We start from the raw sequence: 23,539 nt of genomic DNA, 5'->3' as shown, positions 1-23,539 counted from the left end.
ACCAGGCCCGATGACCAGAGCAGAAAGGTCAGCGGCTGGAGTTTATTGGGTTGGCGTTTGGAAATGCTACTAAACCCTGGAGGCTTTGACCATTTGCAACAAATCACTTCCGACAGATAAACCGATCAGCTGCTATTTGTGGATGCATAACATTTACTTACAAGCTTGTAGGTTCAAACATTATGAGCTGAGATCATAGTTCATCCAGACTCAACACTACCAACCAGAAAACAAACATTTGTGGTTTTTCTGTGACCCCGTCCTGTTCCTCGGAGACGTACAGTACCTCTACAGTCTGATCTGACCTTTGTTATGTCAGGAACTCAAGGCCGACGAAGCCATTTAATCTACAAATGACTAATCTGTGTGTCCTTTATGCTCTGGCAGACACCACCTGCAGAACATATGTGCTCTAATCCAATCTACAGCTATGCACTACTCACATTGAGAATTGATTGAAATGACATAATATCATGTGGCAAGAAGGACGATTAGCAGATCAATAGTCTGTGGATGTAGTACTTTGAGTCAAATTAATAGTTTTGTGTTAGATGAATTGAATTAACCTTTTTGGTCGACACAGTAAAGGACGCAGAGGTTGTTGTAATTACGTCAGGAGTTACATGACTTCAGTCAGTCGGTCATGGTCAGGTTGTTTTAGTACAGCAGGTGCAGACAGTAATACATCTTACAATTAGTTGTTTATCACACAAAAAAAACAAAGAATGATGCCATTCTACTAGGGGGCGCTCAGGAACTAGTCCTCTATGAAGAGTGGTTAATGAAGCTAAAAATGATTTTCACTTCCTTCTAAACAAACAAAACAAAATCAAAACATGATGAAAATGGTCCTAATAGTCCATTTTTGGGCTTCAGCTTTATAGGGCCCTTATCATCGTGGACTCTCTGAGGTTAGCGGCCTACATTTTTGAATGTTTCCACAGCTGTAGTTTAAACTTTTGCTCCTTTCAGCACTGTTTTAGTCTCTACCAAAACAGATGCTACCTCTAAATACGTCACTGTGTGCTTGTCCTATTTTGAATTAAAGAAACACTGTGATGGTGCACACAAAGCCTTCCCCTAAACACTATAAAAGAATCTTACTTTTTCTTAAAGACACATAGTTTACAGAAGACATGGGATAAAAGATCAAGTTGTGCTAATTTGACAGAGCTCGGGCAAGCTACAAAATGTATTTAATATTCCCGAAGAATTATGAATGCACTTCTAGGCAGCCTGAACACAACCCTTCCTCCCAGCGCCTGCCTGCATAATTTATGATCTCCTTGCTTTGAATCCTGTGAAGGGACATCAGTGATGAAGGACCAAAAAGCAGAGGGGAAGGGGGTGGGGGGTGAAAATGACCTTGCATGAATATTTAAAACAAGCCGAGTTGTTTAAATTTGTTTTCTGACAAGTAAATATAAGATTGACAAAGCAAAGCAGGCAGTTTGATTTGCAAGTACCGATTACTTATTCAGTAGATGTAATTTTCTTGGAGGCGGAGAAGCAGAGTTCAGATAATTGGATCAGTACAAAGAACACACAACTGGATCTACACACTGGATGGGTTCTCTGAACCCAAGTAGAAATCGTAGCAAAACGCCCATCTTACACTGATGATTCTGCTGATTCAGCATCTTAAATCGCACCGTGTGGCGATACACAATGAAAGCACAACAGTCCCACTTTGCCCATTTTTCTTGCCTAGCATGACAAATCCAGACAATACCTGTAGGCATTTTACCTTTAATAATAATAACCTCAGATTTTGCGGACAGGCTGGAAATCAAAGGCCACATTGGGCCATGTGAGGACACTAGTTGTTGTTAAGACTTCATATTCGTCAGTTGGAATCTTCAGGGAGGCTGGAGTTACTCTTGAGTGTCTCCAGCTCTGGTGGACAGATGGTGGTCTGTGCTGTATTCACTGTTCGTCCTCACAGTGGGAGATTAAAACTGCTGTTTTTTTCTTTGAAAGCAGGCTTTGCAATTGCACACAAGCCGCCTGTGGATTTGCATAGTTCATTAAACTACTGCCACTAGCTTCTCAATGGCATTAACATTCATTATTTTATGTCAATATTTGAATGCAAAGACAGTTAATTATGCTTTATTCCTCTGCTCTCTCTCTCTCTCCGGATGAATTTTGTGAGTAAATGAGTTTCGCTGTGCCGTATGGTGTCGTTCCAGGTCAGTGGAGTTAACGTCCGTGGTGTGAGCGACTGTATGAGGTGTCGGGGAGGATGCTGTCACTCTGAGAGCTGGCATCACCTTGAAAATGTGCGAAACAGGAATATCCCTTCCTGTTAATAATCTCTGTTAATGTAGGACCTTTACAGCCTGGCCTGCACCACACAATGAAAATAATGTGTGTGTCTTCCAGAGCCAACAACACCGACAAGATCCTTTCCAGGAACAGACACAGAAAGTTTGCCAGCACTGGTTCAACAAAGGGACAAGACAAATGTCTACTGCAAGGTAAGGGTCATCCTGCACAGCACAGCACAAGTAACTTCCCAAAACTTTGCCGGCTCCAAAAACTTTCTCCGGCAGTGTTTCGATAAAACACTCAACTCAATACTGCAAAACAAGCATATTTTTGTAGCAGTGTGACTAAGAGGAGGCCACTCATATGCGGAGTGATTTTAGTAACACCATTGTTGCACCTTCTCACTCGTCTCGCAGCCGGCTGTCATCATCATCTACCTCACCCTTCTGTTTATGTTATATATGAGCTGAATACTCCCAGCAGGTGCACCTTACATCATGCTTTGTGCAGAAAACAGATTGGCTTGTGTTGCTCTCTGTGTGGAGACATGCACCAACATGCTGATGTGTTTTGTTCCTCAGTGAAGACACAACAGAAAAGTTGAATGCTGATTGGTTTAGACAGGTAAAGACAGGAAGAAGAAAAAAAAAAACACACAATGGATACATGATATATGTAAAGTCACGCGTAGCAGCACAGTGCTAACTAAAACATGAAAGAGAATTTCGCTAGCTAGATGGGAAGCTAAATTCAACCAAATAAATCGACAAGAAGCACAACAAGCTGCCAGGAAAGTAGTGTCCATGTTGGTTTTTGTCCATGTTAGCCCTGCCTCTCACCTGTTGGTACCTGGGACAGGCTCCACCCCCCTCTGTGATGTTGTACAGTCTGTACAGTGCATGGTGTTAGGTTTGGTTTTCATTATAAACAGTATAAACATGGAAAAGATGTTGCAGTGCGTGACATGTTATTCACAATATTTAGCTATCTCTGCTTTAATGCACAGTCACCCTTACACACATGTCTTTTTTGTTTTAAGCACCCAGTTTATTGGTTTGTTGTGTTTTTGCATTTTCTTGTTAAATGTAAAATTGTAGTCCTGGATTTTTTTTAATAATGGCGACAAATTACCTGCTCACATGTAGACTTCAGGCACAAATGAGAACAGACAGATCTGTTATGAGGCTGCTTTATAGAATATGGTACCAAACTGTTTTACAACTGTACACGGGGGAGGGAAAAAAATCCCACATATGTATAATCTACTGTAGTTCTAGAAAAAAACAACACATCAAAGCTGAAGCTGTAATTATAAATAATTTACATGAAATAACCAGCGCTGTAGGAAGCAGCACCATCCTTGAACTCTTCCCTTTACTGTACATTCACATCCTCACATGTACACACAACGTGTCATATCTGTCAATATGATGGATACAGCAACTCTACAAAATACAAACTTTTTGGTAGTATTTGCGATAAAATGCCAATATGCACACACACGATAAGGAATAATAGTTAAAAGGACTGTTTTAACAACAATCTTTAGTTGTTGCATTATTAATGAGTTAATCTTATTACATAGGAACTACAAAGTAGAAAAACATGGTGGCATAATTAACCAAAGTCACTGCGCACTGTGGAAATGTTACTCATCCTGCTTTTACGGGGTCTTACAGTCTGAAATTTCCCACAAAATTTGAATATATTGAGAAGACTGAGTGTGAAATAACTCACTAATGAGCTCCACATGAGAATAAAGATCGTTGATGCTTCCTCTCCTGCCAACGCACTCTTTCGTCCTCCTAAACAAGGACAAAATGAGACATATTGCGTGTTATTAGGGATGGCCCGGGTGAGCTGTAAAAATGCCGCTGCTCTGGGAGGGTTTATCGGGGCCGGTGACTCAGCTCAGAACTGGCACATCTTCCCCCGAGTTTGCCCGAGGCTCCAAGACTGACATGATGCCATTTAATAAGATGCCCGAGTTCACAAAGGAGATCACGACCGAAATGTTGCTCTTGATTTCCTGCCAAATCTTTGTGAGGAAGCTCCAGCTTCAGGCTGTTTGTGACCACAGAGGCAAGTCTCAATCTAAGAAAGTGGACAGATGACATTCTGGGAATTCTTCACGTGTGAACGGGCAGGAAGCAGCTTCTAAAGATGGAACAGGATGGAGGAGGAATCCCACCATAAGTCCGTCAGTGACGTCTCTTTTGAGTTGATGTAGGAGGCTGATGTCGGGCGAAAACATCCTGCTGAGTTACACATTTCAACGAAGGATCCGTCAATGTGGCGTCCCCTTTCTTCTCAGCTCCAGAGTGTGCAGGCCCTCCTGCCGACCCAGAGCGTGCTGCGTGCCGACTTTGTGTGCCGTCTCCGTGGCAGTGATGTCGATCTGGGCGTACTTGGTGCAGGTCTTTCCTGTCAACACACAACAGTAGACACTTTAACTTCATCAGACGTCGATGTCTATTTAATATGAATCCCTGAAACTTTATTATATTTGTTTTACAGCAGCACACTGTCTGAGAGGAGTACACCTTGTTGTGATGTGCCATTGTCAGGGTTGCTAGGTGACACAAAAAGCCTGTTTCTAGATGTTGTGCTAAGCAAGCATAAAGCTAGGCTAATCACTCTCTCGTTATCCCTCTATAGACTGAGCTAGGCTTCGTCTAAGGAAAAAAATATCTGCTAAAAAAACACTCTCTGATCTCACTGATCAACCTGTTGCATGTTTAATTCTGCTTTGAGTATTTTTGCTAAGCTAAGCTAACTGGCTAAATGTTGGTGTTGGTGTCAACTACATCCCAAAAATAATCAGATTATTGTAGCTGTTAATAGCAATAATCCAAATAATAATTTGGAGGTCATTCTTGTAGGATGTGATAATAAAAACCGCCGCTGAATCATCTTTAAAGCATATTTATATATTTTAGTTTTTGACAAGTGCTGCAGACGTCCAAACAAAAATGACAACAGAGTTCAGAGTGAAGTGGATCTTTGCCCTCGCTGCCAGTTTGATTGCTGAAAGGTTGTCACTATCATGACACAAACCTAAAAAAAATATATATTTTTTCCATCACGACGCGTCTTTCATAAACATATTGTGAGTATTATTGTAATTTGATGCCTTTTTTTGTGCGACAATCAAATCAAGTGTCATGCCTGAATATGACGGCTACCATCTTTTCAATGTCTCCTGCTTAAATTATGCGCGTTATCGGCTCATATAGTGGAGCAAATCTAAACCTAACAATGCATCAATAGTCCCAAGAGGACGAGGAAGACGAGGGGGGTCCCATTAGTGCCAGCTGTGATCTGCATGACCCGTGACCCCCTTCCAGTGGCGTGATGGGACACCCCTCCTCCCAGGTGACAGATTAATGAGGACGCATGCCAGGATATAAACTGTAATGCTGACATTAGACATTAACCCCGCTGATGTCGGAGCTCCAACGTCCTCGTATTCCTGAGGGCAGTGACGCTAACAGCCGACTTGTCTGTCAATTACAGCTCACAGCCGCGTCTCCAATGACAAAGACTCAGCTGTCTTTTACTGAGACCAGAGGAAATGATCTTAATCGTTTGTTAGCGATTCCTGTAACTCCGAGATAAAATAAAATAAAAATAACAGGCAAATTATGTATCTGCAGCGACTTTTCATCAACAATTTTCTGACCTCCTGCCCCCTCCTGATGTAGCCATCAGAAATGCTCTAAGTGGCAGTCATTTGTGGGTTAAATGACTGCAGCAGTCATACATATCATTGGCAGCAACATAAATATGACTTCTTGACACCCGGGAAAAAAGGTCATTCAGCCAATTAGGGTTCATCCTCTGTGGACCACGAATGTGTGTACAAAACTGCATGAAAGGAGGGTTTGCTGGAAATCTGTGGCTGAGTTGGAAGAGCTGCAGTAGATACAAACCATTGACAGTAAAAACTATGGACAGAGCTTCCGTGACATTACCCGTTTGTTTCTGAAGAGCCGTTTTGAGGCTCAGTGGGAGGCTCCGGGACGTGCTCACCGCCGCCATGTTGGCAGCGTCACGTCCGCCAAAACTCCAAATATGGACAAAGAGGGGGAGCACGTGCGGAGATTAAGGGGGCGGGCGATTGTGGAAGCAGGAAACTCGCACTGTGATACATTAACCGGCTGTCGATCAAGCGGCAACGCCCATAATTATGCGTAATTCTAAGTCCAAATAAAATTAAAATGAGTGAGTTGCACAAAAATTCACCCCCGTACAATTGACACTAGAAGAGAACCTATCATTTGAGACCAGAGTGGTTTTTTGTACCAGGCTGTAAACATGTTCATTCCTGCTGTGAAGTCGGGCATTTTAACATGGGAGTCTATGGGAAATTACTCGCTTTTAGAGCCAGCCCCCAGTGGTTGCGGCGTGAATTACAAGTTTTGACACTTCCACACGGGCTTCACGTTTGAGCCCCGGAGGTTGCCGCTTGATACAAACCCACCACCCAGGTGTTCTGTTTACAGCTCTGCTGATGAACCCTGAGACTACTTCTTTATTTCACCCTGAATGCTCCTTTAAACTCTCTGTCATCGTTCTTTAAAACACTCACTCTGAGCTGGTAGATGTGTGACTGTCCCTCTGGCTCCGTGGCCCGGCTCCTGCAGCTCCAGCTCCATGTAGTTGAGCTCTTTCTTTGATGTGGGACTGACGGGAATATTCACATATGTTACACCTTCGCTCCGAGGTCGTTCAGCAGGTGGTGCTTCCGGAGGGAAAACAAACACTGCCCCTAAACATGAAAAGAGTACATTTTTGGTCAGGCGCTGTTTTTAACTTTTCTATGGAACTTTTTTTTTTTTTTTTTTTAAATCCCAGCAAGTAATTTATCCTGCTGACAAGATCTGGCTGTGTGGGTGCAGCCTGATAGCTCACGTTGCATCTCCATGCCTCCATTGTTTTCCAAAAACTATTGAAAACGCATAAAGGGAGCCGGGTTGGTTCATCACAATGAACATGGCCGCTGTATTTATAGATCCACCTCTGTTTTCTCCCTTATAATGAAAAAACTATCCCTTTAATGCAGTGGTGTGGCTCTTTTTGATAGATTTGAGATGACAATGGATCACACAGAGAAACACTCTCCCACACACACACAGTGTATCTGTGAGTTCTTGGGCTTGTTGATAATAGTGAAATATTACCATTTGTTTGGCCTTAATTAAAATGAGCATAATAAAGAAATCATAGATAAGACGGGGACTATATCATTATAACTTTAATCAAATGCTAGATTTCACCTCCAGGCTGAGCAGCTCCTCAAGCTACAGCACTTATCTACAGCCTAATGTTAATTAGATGCAGACACCCAGAATGAAGTAACCACACTTTGTAAAGGATGAGTGGTTATACTGGATCACAGTGAATTTACCCCCAGAGGCTAATTACACCTAATTAGATTCCCAGAAATAAGTTATAGTATAGATTACTGTCCATTTGTGCTTTAGGGAAGTCTCTTTCAATTCCACCTATCAAGCAATATTAATGTGAAACTCCATATCCACATGTTTAAGTATAAAAATGGCTTCATTTTTTTTTTACTTTTCACCTGATTAAGAGCAGCTTCTGTGACTTCACACACTCAGCAGAAATAGGGTGTTAAATAAAACTAACAAGAAACGTCAGATTCGCAGGTTATATTGCCCAAAGTGCACTGTCCAAGTAATTCATTGCTCCTGATATATAGTATCCAGTGACAACGACCTTATCTGCCATAAGGATGAAAGGTCCACTTTCTGACTGTGGAAATGCTTTGTAGCTTTTAGTGATGCAGGACAGCTGCATTAAAATGTGCATATTTCAGCGCTGTGACACGGACCATCCAGCGTCTTTTTTTTTTTATCTGCAAAGCTGCAAAGATAGCTGCAACCTTCACAGACAGGGAAACGTACATTCAAGGATATCTTGAAATTTGCACAACTTGAATACTGATGCATAAAGGAAGAGACTTGTTTTTCTGAATAATGATTTATAAATGCTTATTTGTATGTAAATGATTTCATTTAATCTAAACAGTCAATAGTTGCAGCTCTAATAATGATGATCTTCGCCTGTGAACATTTATTGTTCTGACTGTCTGTTGCTGTGAGCGTGCTGATGTTTGAAGATTAATATGTGTGACTTCCATCTTCTGTCAGATGTTGACAGGCTGTTTCACAGCTAGAAACAGGCACACTAATGAAAGACCATAGTCAGTAAAATCAAATGCAACACTCAGCATCGTGTTTTGTTGTGTCATACAACACGTTTGGAGAATGCTATTGACTCTTCCTAAATAGGAGCAGGCAGCGGCCATTACTCGCCCGTCAGACACGTCAACCACAGGGGACTCTCATACAATCAGTGAGAAGCCATTAGACGCCAGCAGAGTCTCGGCGGGTGCAGCCTTCGGCAACGTCTAACCTAATTGATCAGACAACAACCAGCCCTTGCAGTAGCGTGGTGTTTTATAATGGCTGCCATTACAAACGGTGGGTTTTGAAACTGTTCAGTAATACACTCTGCAGAGCCCTCCAGGGCAGGAGGCAGGCGGCACCTGGAGGAGCTCGCTGACCCTAAACTCAAACTCAACTGCTTTTCAAGGGCCTGGTGACAGCTGTGTCTTCAGGGTGAGCACTGTTAGCAGGTTACTGTAGCAGGCAGATGGAAACGTGTGCAGGCAAAACACCTAAAGCTTTGTACAGAGCCTGGAGACTCCACCCAGCTGGCAAACTGAGGTGCCTGAAGCCCCTCAAAAGGCTCCTCTCAATATGAAGGAGCAGCAGAGGTGGTGAGAGTGGAGTCTAGACCCTGCTACACTGATGTATCCCTGCCTTAGCTAACAGCTAACAGCAGCTATCTCATGGTTCCTTTTTCCATGAATAACACTATTGCCTTCACCAGAAACGTAGCATGTCACCCTTTACCTGCATCTCACACTCAGCCCTCACTATGGTGGACAGCTTTGTCCACAGACCAGAGCAGAGAGTTAGGGTTGCTTGTTACTTACCCTTAGCTCTATTACAGATGTGCATGGACCACCATGATGGAAAAAGACTGGCCACTCGAAAATGAGAACCAGTTGAAACCTGTAGCCAGAAGTTCTCATTCTTGAAATACTGATAATAACAGTTACAGCTAAATGATAGGTTACTACTTTCTCTCTCACACCTCCATGCTTTGCCTTTATCAAAGAAGCTCTCTACAGGCTGACTGCTGCAGGCTAGCTGCTACCTGCGTGGGAGAGGGTGGTGAGTGTATAGTCATTAACAGGATACACTGGTAGTGCAGATACAATATGTAAGCAGTACTATATTTTGTAGAAGCCACTGAGAAAGTGGGATTATAGGAGGAGAGTTTAGAGCCATGTGTTAGTCATTAAAGTCTGCATTTATTCTGAAGGCTGCTTTCATTTAAAGCATAATCTGCCACTGCCAGATTATGACGGACATGTTTAGTTGTCATTCCACAATGGCGGTCCTAGATTGGACGACAATTTGTTCATGACAACAGTCATCGTGTGACCTACCGCTCCAAATTAAGCCAATCAGAATGAGGTTTGATGCACTTGTTGATGATGATGATGCAAGTTGATGCATCTCTGTTTTTTTATTTACTTATTTAATGAAGAAATTTTCAGCCAATATCTTCCATAGTTTGTTTTATTTAACTGACACGCAGCTTTAATATAAGAACCTTTTAATCGTTCTAATCTTAATCTCAATTGAGTCTGCATGTGCACATAAAGTTCTGCACCCAGTAACTGCCTGCTGACGCTGGATGACGGTGAAGATGACATGGGAGTCGTCTGTGTGTGTGCGCGTACATGAACATGACTGATGGGTTTGGTGCCACTCTGTGACAGCTGCAGGGACTTTGTCGAGCAGGTGTGCATTAGACTGAGGGCATGTTTCCTGCTGTAGGATGCTTAAGTGGCCAAACGTCCCCTGACAACTGTCCTCTCACCTCACATCAGGGCAGGTAGCCCGTCACACATCACTGCACTCTCTGTTTGGTTACACATCTGTGTGTGTACGTCAGTTTCTTTTTCTCTCTTTGGACATAATTGTTGTTATCTACTTCAAGTTTTTGGGGTTACATAAAATGCAGATAAAGAAATAACTGTTGTTCACTACACGATGAAGAGGAGAGATCGCTAACCTCTCATACTCTAAATTACAGCTACACCTATCTGCTTTATATCTGATTTGTTGTAGTAGCAGTGCTTTTACACTAGAGCAGGGCTCTCAAGTGTGACACACTGAGAGTGAGACTCCCGCATTTCAATAAGTTCACACGCCACACGTGGCATTTGTCACGCGGACAATATTTAACATCACAGCACAGAAATTCCTACAGACTTTCCTATAAACGGGTCAAAGGCCGCCTACTGTGCGCTCATACAGCTTTCTGGAATTAGCGACCTATCGACCAATCAGAAAATAGAATTTGTTGTTGCTGGGTGAGGGTGAACGCGCAGCAGACGTAGCTTGTGCTCTGATTACAAGTTGTCGAGGAGCTGGAGAGGTCAGGAGAGGGACAGAACAGGTGTCGCTACCATTATATTTGTAATGGGACGTCAGGACACATGGGTGCGTTATACTAACAGGGAAACAGTGATGTAGATCGGGTAATAAGAAAATAAACAGGTCTGAATTGTGCTGTCGCCATCTTTACTAGTTTATGGTCATCCTACGTCATTATTATGAGGATTTATGGAGGCTTTGCATTTCTAATCTGTTTAATCTGATCTGTTTTGTGTAGTCTTTCCTCTAACATTTGAACAGTCCAGCTGATGGTGTAATTACAGTGAAACAGTAATAGGTGCTTAACAACTTGTTGAAAACTTGAGAGCCATGCACTGGAGACAGTAGCTGTCGAAGCACCTAGGGAGTAAATCCACCACTGGCTTGAGGTTACTAGATTAGCTTTAGCTTTAAAAACAGTTGCTAAGCCGTTTTATGCTTGTATAACTATTAAAGTCCACCATAAAGCTATAAAGGATGCAATGAGCATGCCAAAATATAGAAGCAGAGGTTTTACAGACATGCTCTGTGAGCACGCAGCATGGAGAACTGTGTTCAAACGATACACAGCTGGTGCAAAATTGGCAGTTTCCCTTTAAGTGATGTTGTTCTGCCGCACTGTACATGAAGTGTAGAAGTAACTACTTTGCTTTTTCATTATCAGCACTCACACAGTCCGTCGACCTGAAAATAGTCACGTGTGTGTCACCATAGTGGATGTCGGGCCTCGTGCCAGCCTCTGAATGAACCTCGTTTCATTTAGCCTCTTCAAATCGTGCACTCTGAGCAACAGGTGTGTGACTCATCAGTTTAATTCACTCTATAAGTGGCTCCTGGTTATTGTAAGAGGTCTGATTAATGCACTTTTAAAAATAAAAATAAAGTCCATTGAGGAGGAAAAGATAGAATCCATCTGTGCAGAAACAAACCGGTCTGCATAGGGTTAAAAAATAAATCAAAATCTATCTGCCTCACTCACCTTCAGACTCCTGAAGAAATCTCTGCTGCCCATAGCTGCCCATTAGCTCGTACTTGCTTTTTTTTTCTGCCTGTAACACACACACAGAGTAGACACTGTTGATCATAATTTGCAGTGAGGGACTACACACAGCACATAAGTTTATTACATAAGAAGTCTGACGATGACTTTCTCCTTGACAGCTCGGTGGACACGTCAGGAGTATTTTTGGACAGAGGCTGATATTCAGAACTCAGGGCTGCACGTGGAGACGCTGTCTGTTATGGAAGGATAACCATGCCTTTCAGACGGCAGCCCCATAATCTCTGATTCCAGACCGCAACTGTGCTGTGAAAATTGGTTGTGGAGTGCAGCCATATTGATTTCAGCCTCACAAAGACGGCTCCCTTAATGGAACCATCACGAGAAACAAGTAGCAGAGTGCAGAAAAATAAAATCTGTAATTATGTGTTTGAATTTGTCATTTGAAAATGACCAAACATTCTTATCAATACTTTCTATATATTTCATGCGCTCAGACCACAGATAATAAGAGATGGTGGCATTTTGTACAAATTTTTTGGCCGAGAATTATGAGAGGAGTGTGAACAGTTTATATATAATTATTTAATTACGTATTTTTTTAATAATATCCCAAATATTATTCATGTTGTGCAAACAGATTTTTAGCATTTGGATTTTCCTAGTCAGCTTTTTAACAATTAAAACATGCAGTACATCAGTGTTTATATATAAGCAGGAGGAAAACACACCTGTGTTGGCACCTGTTCAGGTTATCAACAGGTTTTTGCATATGCACATACGTCACTGACCTTTTCTAGGAAGTTAAAGTAATTAAAATAAAAATTAAATATAGTATCTTTATGGTGAAATATTAGAACATTCATTTTTATTGTCAATGTAAACGGCTGGCAAACACACACAGTAATGATCCACACTACAAAAACTCTCATAAAACAACATCCCTATTCAAACACAACAGCTTCTAAGTTGAGTTTGCACCTCCTCAGTAACATAAGCTGCCAAGTGAATTGTATTTTGAGGCCAACGCCTACAGCGGTGCTGCTTGACTGCTCCTTTCTTATGGCTCTTATGTGCTGAGAACGCACACTTCAGCTGAAAACATACGGTCAGACTTAGAAAGCTGTACTGTACACATTGATTACAGCACTTTAATGTAATTTCAGCTCATCACACAGACAGTCCCTCAGCTGCTTATGTGAATCCACACACTAGGCCTGTCCAATCAGAAACTACTGTACACTGATTGGACGTATTTGCCGTGTTTCATTTAAGCTCATTACCAGCCTCTACAAACTGCCATTTATTCTCTACTGTCCTAATCAATTCCCGTGATAGCAGACGTTTTGCCCAGTATGTTGAGCTGAACTCACAGCATAATGAAGTACACAGACAAAATGTGTGAGCAGTTGATAGCATAAGGCGGATTAAAGAGAGTTTTGGATTGGCCTACCTCTGAGTTCCTCTCCGGCACCCGACTCTCCATGATCTCATAAGCAGGATCGGCTCTGCGTCTCTCCTCTTTACTATTAAGCCTTTTGTCTGGTAGCAGAAAAAAACATTATATTTAAATATAAGAAACAAAACTGTATTTTTAATGCAAAAAGATGGAATAGAAAATAATCCCACAGCCTTTTTTTTAATCAATTTTCTGAACCAAAGCAGACACAGAAAGTGCTCTTTAAGATCCAGAATACAAATAAGTTGATTTAACATATAAAAAAAATGTATGAAGAATAATTAATGTGCAGGGAACAGACATCACATCTTGCATGCATGAAAGACATTCAACACAGCAGGTTTTACCAACCAAACCCAACCAAAACTAAATTTTCATAGGTTTGGTACCAGTGTACCACCAGACACACTCCCCCTTCTGGCAGTGAGAGTCATTACACACACACAAACCAGCCTCTGACTATGGCGTGATACTGCGGCTCTCTGTGTGATCAGAGCTTTTTGTCATAAAATAACTCAGAATCAATATATCATCATCATCATCATCACCATTGTTTACACAAACAAAGAATGTGTCATGGCTGTAGGTGTGTGGTGACATGAACAGATATATAAGTGTACAATTTAAATATGTACTAAGAAAAAAGAATGAATTGGCATTGGCAGAGTAAATTATTGATCATTATGGATGATTGATTTTTGTCCTCCACATATTTGCAACTGTCTCCTAACAATTGTAGTGTCATGTGTTTGTTTATTGTTTACACTTGTCGGGGACATTTGGACTTCTAGTTGTTGCCGTTATCTACTCTATCTCCATGGAAACGGATCAGCTTGAGCAAGCAATTGCTACTAACCAAGACATGCTGCTAAAGTGTTAATGTCTCCTCAGACAGCAGATTTAATGCTCCCGTATAATGTGGGACACTGAGAGATTCGTCTAGTGCTGAAAGGCTTTAATAAGGATTGTGTAAATTTGCCTAGCAAGAGCTTGAATGTACAAAATGTGCACTCATCTCTGTTAAAGCCATCAGGTACAACTTACGAATAGTTTATGAAACCATTTTTTCAGCTGTAGAAATACAGTTTCCAGGTGAGCAGGTATTGTTTGTCAGCACTGCAGTAGCTTAAATTCCCTCTAAGCCCCATTGTTCAACACAACACAACAAAAGGAAACATTGGAGTCGGAACAGGTGGGTGATTACAGAAGAGCCCAGAAGGAACAAGACAGAAACAAAGATCCAGCAAAAGACGCAGAAGGAAAAAGGATGCCAAGGTGTGACTTTCAAGCTTTGCCATCAGCTGAAGAGGAGACAGGCGGGGAAGCCTCTTACCTTCACAGATCACTGTCCGATCATTCATCTCCTCGTACTGACACCGCCCGTCCTCTCTCTGTGATGCATCACTGTGAGCCTGATGTAGTGGTTCCTCATTAGCAGCGCGCTCATGCTCCTTGTTTTTCTTCACGTGCAGCCCGTTTGGGAATGTTTGTAACATGGAAACGTTTGGTTGGATTTTAGCAGGTGTGGCCCGTGGCGGAGGGTGGCAGTGCTCTCTCTGACACTTCAAACAGTTTTCATAAATGACGGCCCTTTTGTCCTGCTGTGACTCCTGCAGTGATGCCAGATTGAGCCCATTTTCAACAGCAGGGCTCATTGACTCGTACAGGTTCAACCTGTGCGTCTTTGTCTCTGGCTGTCTATCTGGACCTGGGAAGCCGAGCAGATCGGCTAAGAGGCTGGCTAATTTCTCTCTGCCTTTTTTTGGTAGCGGTGACTCCTCGCTCGTCTTTACCGCCGTCGTCTCTGCGTTTCCTGAGCCGGGAGAGGCCCAGGACGTCTTCACTGCCACAGTGTTGGGTCTACACGGTGATTTGTCAACACTTTGATCTGCTGGATTGAAAATGTTGATGTTCTGAAGGCACAAACCCCTTCCAACAACTTCTGTCCCAAATTAAATCAGCCAAGTGGCAGCTGCTACAGCAACGGTTTATTCTAAACATGCATCAAATCTGCTCAGACATGCAAGAACACACACACATGCAGCGTGCTCACAGGATTACAGCTGATGATTCTCACCTGGGATGGCAGGCAGCGATGAAGAAGAGGTGTATAGAGTCCCCTGTGGGGAAAAAAAAGAAAATATGAATGGGATGATTTTTATTTAAATTTAAACACTGTCTGAATTTGACTGACAAATCAGGCATTTTTCATCTACTTAAGCTTTTCGTCTTGTGACATCTGTGTGACAGCAATTCTGGTTATTCCTGTTTCTTATTTCTTTGAACTATCCCTTTAAATGTGAACCAGTAAACACTCCTTTGGCTGGACTGTGTTGCACACGCTGAGGGTGATAAATTCTCCCTCACAACATTCAGGCTTGATCCATCAGCTGCTGACCAATAACTCATATTTAATTTATTTCACTTGAAGGAAAATACAGAGAACTGACATTTTTTATCCAGACACTCATACAGAGGAAATCAAAGGCAATTTGCATTTTTAATTAAAAGCCCTACCAGCAGGTGGAGCCTCGAGTATTAAAGTGACATGAATGGGTCAATAACATACTTTTATTAACTTTGTACCTTAATATTTATTTTTAAATGAGCAAAGTCTGATCATCAATTTTTTTTCTATTTTCGTCGATAGATGGAAACAATCCATAAGTTCATTGACAGACAGTCAATGCTGGGTGTGCTGTATGGTGTCAATGCTGGCTCAGTCTCACATACACACAAAGTTTAACACAAATATCCTTGTATGTGCCCATTGGTGGCGTCTCGCACATGCTCAGTGTTGACTCAATCTTGCTTACTAACAGGCGCCAACAATATCAGCTCAGTCTTGCACTCAGTTACACGCTCACGTTGTTGTCTCAATCTCGCTCACATATGCTCTGGTTTAACTCGGCATTACTTTCTAAATTCAAGAGCAGAAAGCCTAAAAAGACGTCAAATATTATCAACATGCATTTTATCCCAAATGTGAATTAACCAACAGAAAAAAACTGAAACTCACTCAGAGCTCTATGGTCTAAATCTGTTGTATTTAATGACAGTGTCAACCTCAGATGGACACTGTAATGCTAACGTGTGAGACAGATGGACCGTGGGACTGTTAGTTCTGACACCGAAAAGCAGGGCACCATCACCGTCAGCACTCACGATACCCACAAAGGTCATATCAGCCTCCATATATTTATACATGGAGGCTCCAGAACAGATGATACACTGATTATAAAGCCTGCGCACACAAGCTGCTACTGCATGACAGCCAGCCACACAACAGGCCATGTTCAGGAGGCCATTTGAACGATGACGGTGACATTTTATCTGAAGTTTTAAAGGAAAAACAGATGTCTAAAACTAAAAAATGGTTGTTTTTTTTGTTAGAAAGGACAGCGCTTACCTTAAATCCACCACACACTGAACAGATGGTCACGATGGTTTTGGAGGAAGATGTGAGAGAGCTGCAGACATGACAGGAGTCACTAGAGGGAGCCACCTTGGGTTTCTTCGTCTCTTCAGAAGGTGAGACTGACTGTTTTTCTGCAGCATCTGAATGACCCCCAGAGGTCGTTGCATTGCTCTTATCCTGTTTTGCTGACTCTGCATTCAGGCAGGAAGATGCAGGACTGTCTTGGTGGACTGAGGTGGAGGGTTGATTGTCTTTGGCGCCCCCACTTGGTACCTGCAAGACACTTCTGGGAGTGTCATAGAGATACCTTAGTGATGTCGGCACCTGGTACTCAGTGTGTGCAGGGGCAGCAGGGCAAGTGCAAGGGCTCAGGTCTTGAGCCACATGGGGAGGCAAGCTGAAAACAGACCCAAAGTCCTCTCCAGGGTTGATATCCAGGCTGCCGGTGTAGGAGGAGAAGCTGCCGGAGTACGAGGAATGGCTACCGGTGGCGATGCCGCTGTCGGATGAACTCTGGCGCCCGATTTCCTGAAGCTGCCGTGGAGGTTTGGCTACAGGCCTATTCCCGCCCCCCTGGCTGGTGGAAAGCTTCTCCACGATCTGCAGTGCCACTTTGGCGCCGACATTTTCAGGTGGGTGTGAGGCGGGTTCAGTCCAAATGGCTAGCCGGCTGCCAATACTACAGTCTGACTGGCTGGTGTCCGAAGTGTCAGAGGATCCTGATATGCTGCGATCGTCCCCCCCAGCAGACGGGCAGTATGACACTGAAGAAGAGAGCAGAACCTTTATTAAATAATGCATCAACAAACACATAGCTTTCATCAATACAGCATATTAAAGCATCATAATGTAATTACGCTTATTTACCCTCTGTGGTATTCACCACACAACAGGAACATAAATCACCTGTGTGCTAATAGAAAACTTAAATGAAATCCAAGTACAGCATTATTAAAAGACATTTTATAATGTCTGGAGGGGATAGGTCTCTCTGTAAGTAAATAATGAATTTGCGATTTCTGTGATTTATAGCTTCCATGTTTGAGTGAGAACGATTTTCTACCTGTGCTGCTCCCATGAGAGAGCATGCTCAGCCGTTTCTCCAGCTCCTGGGCCTCGTGGTTCAGCTTCTCCTCTGAACTTGTCTGACTGGCACTGGGATCTGTTTAACGAAACAAAAAAATACTAAAATAAAAAGTCATGCAGAAAAAAAGTGCGATGTGCCTCGCTACTCAGACTGAGAGACGGGATCAAATGTGACGCAGCTGAGCATTTTGTGTTACGGCCACACAGGCGCAGCTGTGAAAACACATCCAGCTACTCCAGAGAAACAAGATGGGACACTTCAAACCACGAGGGTCTCACTCCTCTTTACCGTGAGCGAACAGCAAACAGTGCGGCCTGACACACCACACCGTGTGCTATTATTTGATGTGACAGTGTAACAGGCCGTTGGATGGGTCACGCAGGGGAACACCTTGCAGTATTTGTGCCACACTACAGGGTGTATTAATAGCGCTGCCACGTGGCTCTGTTGGTACGCGATCCGCTGCTGGTGGCTGAAAGACTCTCCGTGCCGTGCAAGGATCTAATGTGCCTCAGGACCACCAAGGTCAACTCTGACACCGGATCGATTTAAAAAATAAATAAGTAAATAAATACAAAATCTGTGTGATCCTGCAGCAGTAATGTGGCAGAACTCTGCAAATAGTTAAGAGGGTGCTCTACATGATAAAGTCTTTGGATATATATTGTTCCCCTTCCTTTACTTAGATTGTCAATTTGATTACGGATGTTTGTTCAAATACATTTGCACATTATTCACATGATTCCTGGAAAGAGGCCTCCTTCACTTGTCCCACCCACCAGGCCTAAAGTCCTGGTTAACCTAAATGCGGTCAAAGGGGTGGAGCAGGTGTGGAGCTGAGGAGGGTGCAAGCTTGTTATATCTGTCAGCACCTCCCCACCACTGCAGTCATGTCCTTAATTATGTGAAACTGTAAGTCTTAATATCAGCAGAAACTGATAGCACTTTTGGAGATTAGGTGATACAAGTACAAGTGCTCATGAGGTCCAATTAGGCGTCACCTTTAATTTTCAAATATAAATTTCATGGCGTACAGGCATGTCTGTGTCAGCACTGCTCCTGAGAGATTGGATGATTTCAAACAGTAGAAATGAAACCCATTAAACGCCTGATATGAGTCCTGACATCTCTCATCACAGAGATATTATTTGCTTCATAAATGCTTTCAATATCTCCACTTTAGCAGCAGGTAGTTAAGAACCTTCTCACATCTGTAAAGTGCTGGCAGAGACCTTCATTACCTTTTTATTCTGGATTAAGCGCAGACGAGGCTCCTGTTACTACAAATGCTGTTTCATCTTTACAGAGTCATGGATTGACTCGGACGGACAGAGCGTGTGCTGAATTCAAACAAAGTGCTTGGCTCTAACCAGCACTGTTTACTGCTCTAACTGCTTCTTGGACCGCTTTTTTTTTGACTGACAGGTCATCTCAGCCTATCAGAAGTATTTTTGTGGTCTGCACATCCCAACTCTAAGCCCCATTCAGCCCTCCTCCTCCCTCTGTGGATTTTATGGCTACAGAAGCTGGCAAAGACGACAGTGTGCTGTAAACGGGCTTCAGAAATGTCCGCACTACATTTTTGTCATGTCGATGGTTATGACATGAGGCAATGAAAAATAAATACATTTCAAATGATTAATGTAAATGAAGAAAACACAACATTTTATGAAGGTTTACTACAGACCTTCAACATTACAGGCTGTGACATAAAATCTATTTTACAAATGTCAACTCTAGAATCCAGAACTGGACACTAAGCAGAGAGCATCAAAGTAAAAGGTAGAGTGGGGAGCTAGTAACGGATAAGCACAGGGCAGCGACAACAGATAAATGAGCCTCGAAACATAACAGCAATGTATCAAAAATAGCGGCTAAGAGAGAGGCGGAGAGAAATTTAGTCAGGAGCTGAGTGTGACTCAGACTGTGAGGTGAAATAAAAGTGAGAACCAGAGACACAATCAAAGGAGTGTAGGGAGGAAAAATGAGGGGGGAAAAAGGGGGGAGGAGGGGAGTGGAGCACTGGATGACCGAGAATGATGTGGTGGGGAGGAGGAGGAGGAGGAGGCAGAGGCAGCAGTGGAATCCTGTGGATGAGGTTACACACATGCCCGGAGTGATTAGGAGGCTTTGGCTGCTCTGCTTGCGTGAACTATGACTTTGACCCCTCTGAACACCGTCCCTGCTATTTATTCTACTACGCAGCCACAATAATAGAAATATGAGCTCAACCTGTGATTGGGCGGCGAGATGTGTGAAAACCAGAATATCTTCAAGCCCTTACAGCTGCCTGCTCTACATTTCCTGTTAAGTTGCATACTGGGTGAGAAAAATTCTACTAGTGTGGAAAATTTAACGTGTTGAAGGCGACAGCAGGAGAGCACAGGATGTTTAACAGCTTTAGTTATATTAGATCGAACACCCAAAAGTGTTAAAAAAACAAATCAGATATGGGCCACACACACATACATACATATATATATATATATTCTGGGAGAAGAATATTTTGTATATGGTTAAAGAAAAATCTACTGTAGCATGCATGCACCAATCTGTAGGAATGTAGCATGGGGTTTGTTCATGTTTCCAAGCTTTTTTACAGTTAAACCCCAACCTGTCAAGTAGTGAACTTTCATACATAGACTTGCTATTTTGAGGGGGAAATTAATGGAAACTCCGCACCCTACATGCTTGTTATCTTGAATGTAGCAGATGAGAGACCAGGCTGTTGTCAGATAGAACCTGTCAGTATGTTTATTGTAACCGTTTTCAGTAATTTTGTACTGTAAAATAAAGTAACTAGCATTAGCTTGGAAGATTGGCTGGATAAATGTTCTTCTTGTTTTCTTTAAATGCACTGTGTTAGTTGTTTTAAAACTTTATAAACAATCACATAAACTGTGGATTGCACGTGAATTAGACAGCAATCATCTCATAAAAGTTGTCCATTAACTCAATAAATGCAGAGCAACATATTTAATCTTTGAGATATTTTTAATCTCTCTGTTAATCGCTTCTCTCTTTTTAATCTTTTAGAGTCTAATACAAGTCCTTAAAGCTGTTTTTTCGGTCTCCACCGAGCTCTGAAGGAAAAGTGTCTACAGAAAAAGTCAGGTAAGCCAAACCATAATATATATTATATAATATATAAATAGATAAATTATAAAAATAATTTAACAAATTATTTAACAGTTGTGTGAAATCTTTATACAGTTTCTATAGAAGCGTTCATATATTTACTGCTTGCTCGGGGGTCAGGCTCAAGCACCTAGAGACAGTTTTTAATGTAAAGACACTATACAGATAAAATTGAATTGATATGTTTTGATTTGTGACGTCGCTCTGTGTGGTTTAATGTCTGCAATCTGCACCGCAAAATGCAGCTACTTGTATAAGCCAGAGCTTACCACTGTAAACGTTGCCCTAATCCTATATTAACTCTGCAGTGTACTGAACTATGCTCATGTACTTGTTATCTTCGACAAACTGAGTTCTTGTCAACCAACCTTGTAGTAATAATAGCTTAAAAAACAAAGCTAATGGCTGTATGGAACATGGCCCATCCTCCAGCTTACCCACCAGGAGCTCTACAACCCTTAAACTATACATAGACTACAACTGAATTTGTTGCTGTAATGAGAGTTATCCTCTATTGAAGTTTGAGGTGACCCACAGCTTTATGTTTAACACGGTACACTTAAGTCAGGGGTTAGGCTGTTTGACTAAATTTAAAAATTGCTTCAAGGGATTACCCAATTACGTAAAAAAAAAAACAGCTGTCAGTCATAATTTGGTCAGATCAAAGCATATCTATCCACAGAGGAATCCCAGAAATGGATGGCAACACACCTCACAGCCAGGATGAATCAACAGGCAGGGGCTGCTGCAACTATAATAGTAAATGTTGACTTAAGATGTTCATAGAGATCCACCGTCTTTCTTTAATCCTTCGTACAAAGAAGCTTTCCAGCTGAGCAATATGAAAACCTCTCATACTGACCTGGAAGAACGGGCCGCAGTCCAAAAGGGCCTCTGGTGGGGGAGATGCCTCTGACGATGCAGTCGAATAGAAAGCTGATCTGCTCACTCTCAGCAGAGGCGAGCAGGAACACACCAGCCCCTGAAGAAGACACACTTCATTAATGTAATGCTAATTTTTTGTAGCACTAAAATATCCATTAGCAGGCCAAATATGATGTGGTTAGTGGAATATACATGTTCAGGCTAAGACTAGTTAGTGTCACCAGGTGTACATACATTTTGCTGCTATTGTCCTAAAGGGGTGGGGCTAAGGGGAAACCCATGTGACACAGTTACAGGAAGTAACATCTTGTGTGCTAACACATCTTGTCTAAACTGTATAAAGCCTAAATCTGTATAACCAAAATGTATAATATAGAATAAGAAACATTGAGTGAGGTTAGTGGCTTGGTCTCACATCATCAGAGGAGAAAATGATGCAGGGGTCAGGGGTCATGCTCCCCAGAAGTTTCCAACAATACAACAGCCTGTCCATTACAAGGTGTCAACAATAGGGGCTTGTTGTGTTAGCCTGTCCTTGAGACCACCCATGTCACGCTGGCCTCAATCACATTCCTAACACTGCCCTGGCTGTGAGTGGGGTCAGAATGTCGCAGCAAAGTCCGCTAAAGTGTCTGCACCAGTTCAAACTGAAGATGCATTGCCTGCTTATCATATCGATCTGATCAATTCGTTTTCCTTACAGAGAATTGTCCAAGCTGCTAATGCTGGCCTCCGAGTTGCTATTATCAGCCTGTACTTTTTGTTTGCGAGCTTGTGCATTTGCACGTCATGCTTTAGATAACAGTGACTGAACATCAGGTGCACAACCAAATGCCAGAGTCCAAAAAAAAAAGAAACCAAACAAAGAACAGGTGGCAGAGCATGTTCTGTTTGCATCATCCTGTGTAGGAACAAAAAAAAAAATAACACAAGTGGACCCTTCTGGTCTCTGTTCCAAGAAGTGATAAAACGCAGCCTCCATACAAAGCAACACGACTTATTAAAATCGGGTTCAGCAAGTGGGAAGTGTAAATGAGCTCGAGTCTTCACAGGCACAGTGAAGCCAAGGCTGGCATTTTTTATTTTTACAGCCACAGCAGCCAAATATTAAAGGGGGTTTATTTTACGGCTCACTGCACTATTCCTACTTAGTCCTAAGTTTTCATTGTAAACTTTTGGTAGAGCATCCAAACACAACAAAGCAACAGGACCTGCTTGAGTTAAAGAGCTTAAAAAAAAAATGTTATTATAGAGTTATTATAAGTTAAAGTTACTTATATTTTGTGCTTGAATAGATCAATTATTCCCTATTCATGACTCTCTTTTCCTAATAATACAACAGGAAACAGAAGGGGGGAAAGCAGTGAAGAAGAATGTGGACAAAAGATATGTGGACAAATGGCATCTACGTTTCTACAGCTGCTCTGACTGAACGTGAGTGATCCAACAGCTACTCCACTTCTCCCTCTGCTGTGGATAAACTGTGCCGAGGGATTACATGTCACAGGAATGCACACCCTTATACACACAAACACTCAGACGCACCTTCTCATTCGCAGACGTCCCTTTATTTTACTTTAGGACATGAAAGTAAGAGTGACGTGTGACCTTTGTGCTGCTGAAGGCACGTCGGTGCTAAAAAACCGCAAATAATCGCTCATCACATTCTGAGGTGTCATGTTTTTCCCGAGGGCTCATCATCACATGTCTTATATTCAGGTGTTGACACACTGTACAG

General features: G+C 42.3%; 1 protein-coding gene across 1 annotated transcript; it reads right to left on the bottom strand.

The window, feature by feature from the left end:
- Positions 1-3,446: 3,446 nt before the first annotated feature.
- On the bottom strand, positions 3,447-22,255 carry LOC114451214 (protein Dok-7-like). The gene is made up of 10 exons (XM_028429792.1): positions 22,217-22,255; positions 22,036-22,066; positions 21,779-21,898; positions 17,755-17,853; positions 16,683-17,455; positions 15,351-15,393; positions 13,268-13,356; positions 11,794-11,863; positions 6,863-7,042; positions 3,447-4,695 (listed from the first exon to the last, which is right to left on the bottom strand). The coding sequence occupies exons 1-10, from the start codon at positions 22,253-22,255 to the stop codon at positions 4,559-4,561; spliced, it is 1,581 nt and encodes a 526-aa protein (XP_028285593.1). The 3' UTR covers positions 3,447-4,558.
- Positions 22,256-23,539: the final 1,284 nt, after the last annotated feature.

Source organism: Parambassis ranga, chromosome 18, assembly GCF_900634625.1.
Source record: "Parambassis ranga chromosome 18, fParRan2.1, whole genome shotgun sequence".
Classification (NCBI taxonomy): domain Eukaryota; kingdom Metazoa; phylum Chordata; class Actinopteri; family Ambassidae; genus Parambassis; species Parambassis ranga.
This window is presented reverse-complemented; position numbering and strand designations above follow the sequence as displayed.

What these genes read in the sequence shown, in the direction of transcription:
- LOC114451214 (XM_028429792.1), bottom strand. Translation starts at nt 22,255, where the DNA reads ATGACCCCTGACCCCTGCATCATTTTCTCCTCTGATGAT. An exon ending in TAGGACAATAGCAGCAAAAT is followed by an intron (nt 21,899 to 22,035) that starts GTATGTACACCT and finishes TGTCTTCTTCAG; the next exon opens with GGGCTGGTGTGTTCCTGCTC. An exon ending in ACTGCGGCCCGTTCTTCCAG is followed by an intron (nt 17,854 to 21,778) that starts GTCAGTATGAGA and finishes TTCGTTAAACAG; the next exon opens with ATCCCAGTGCCAGTCAGACA.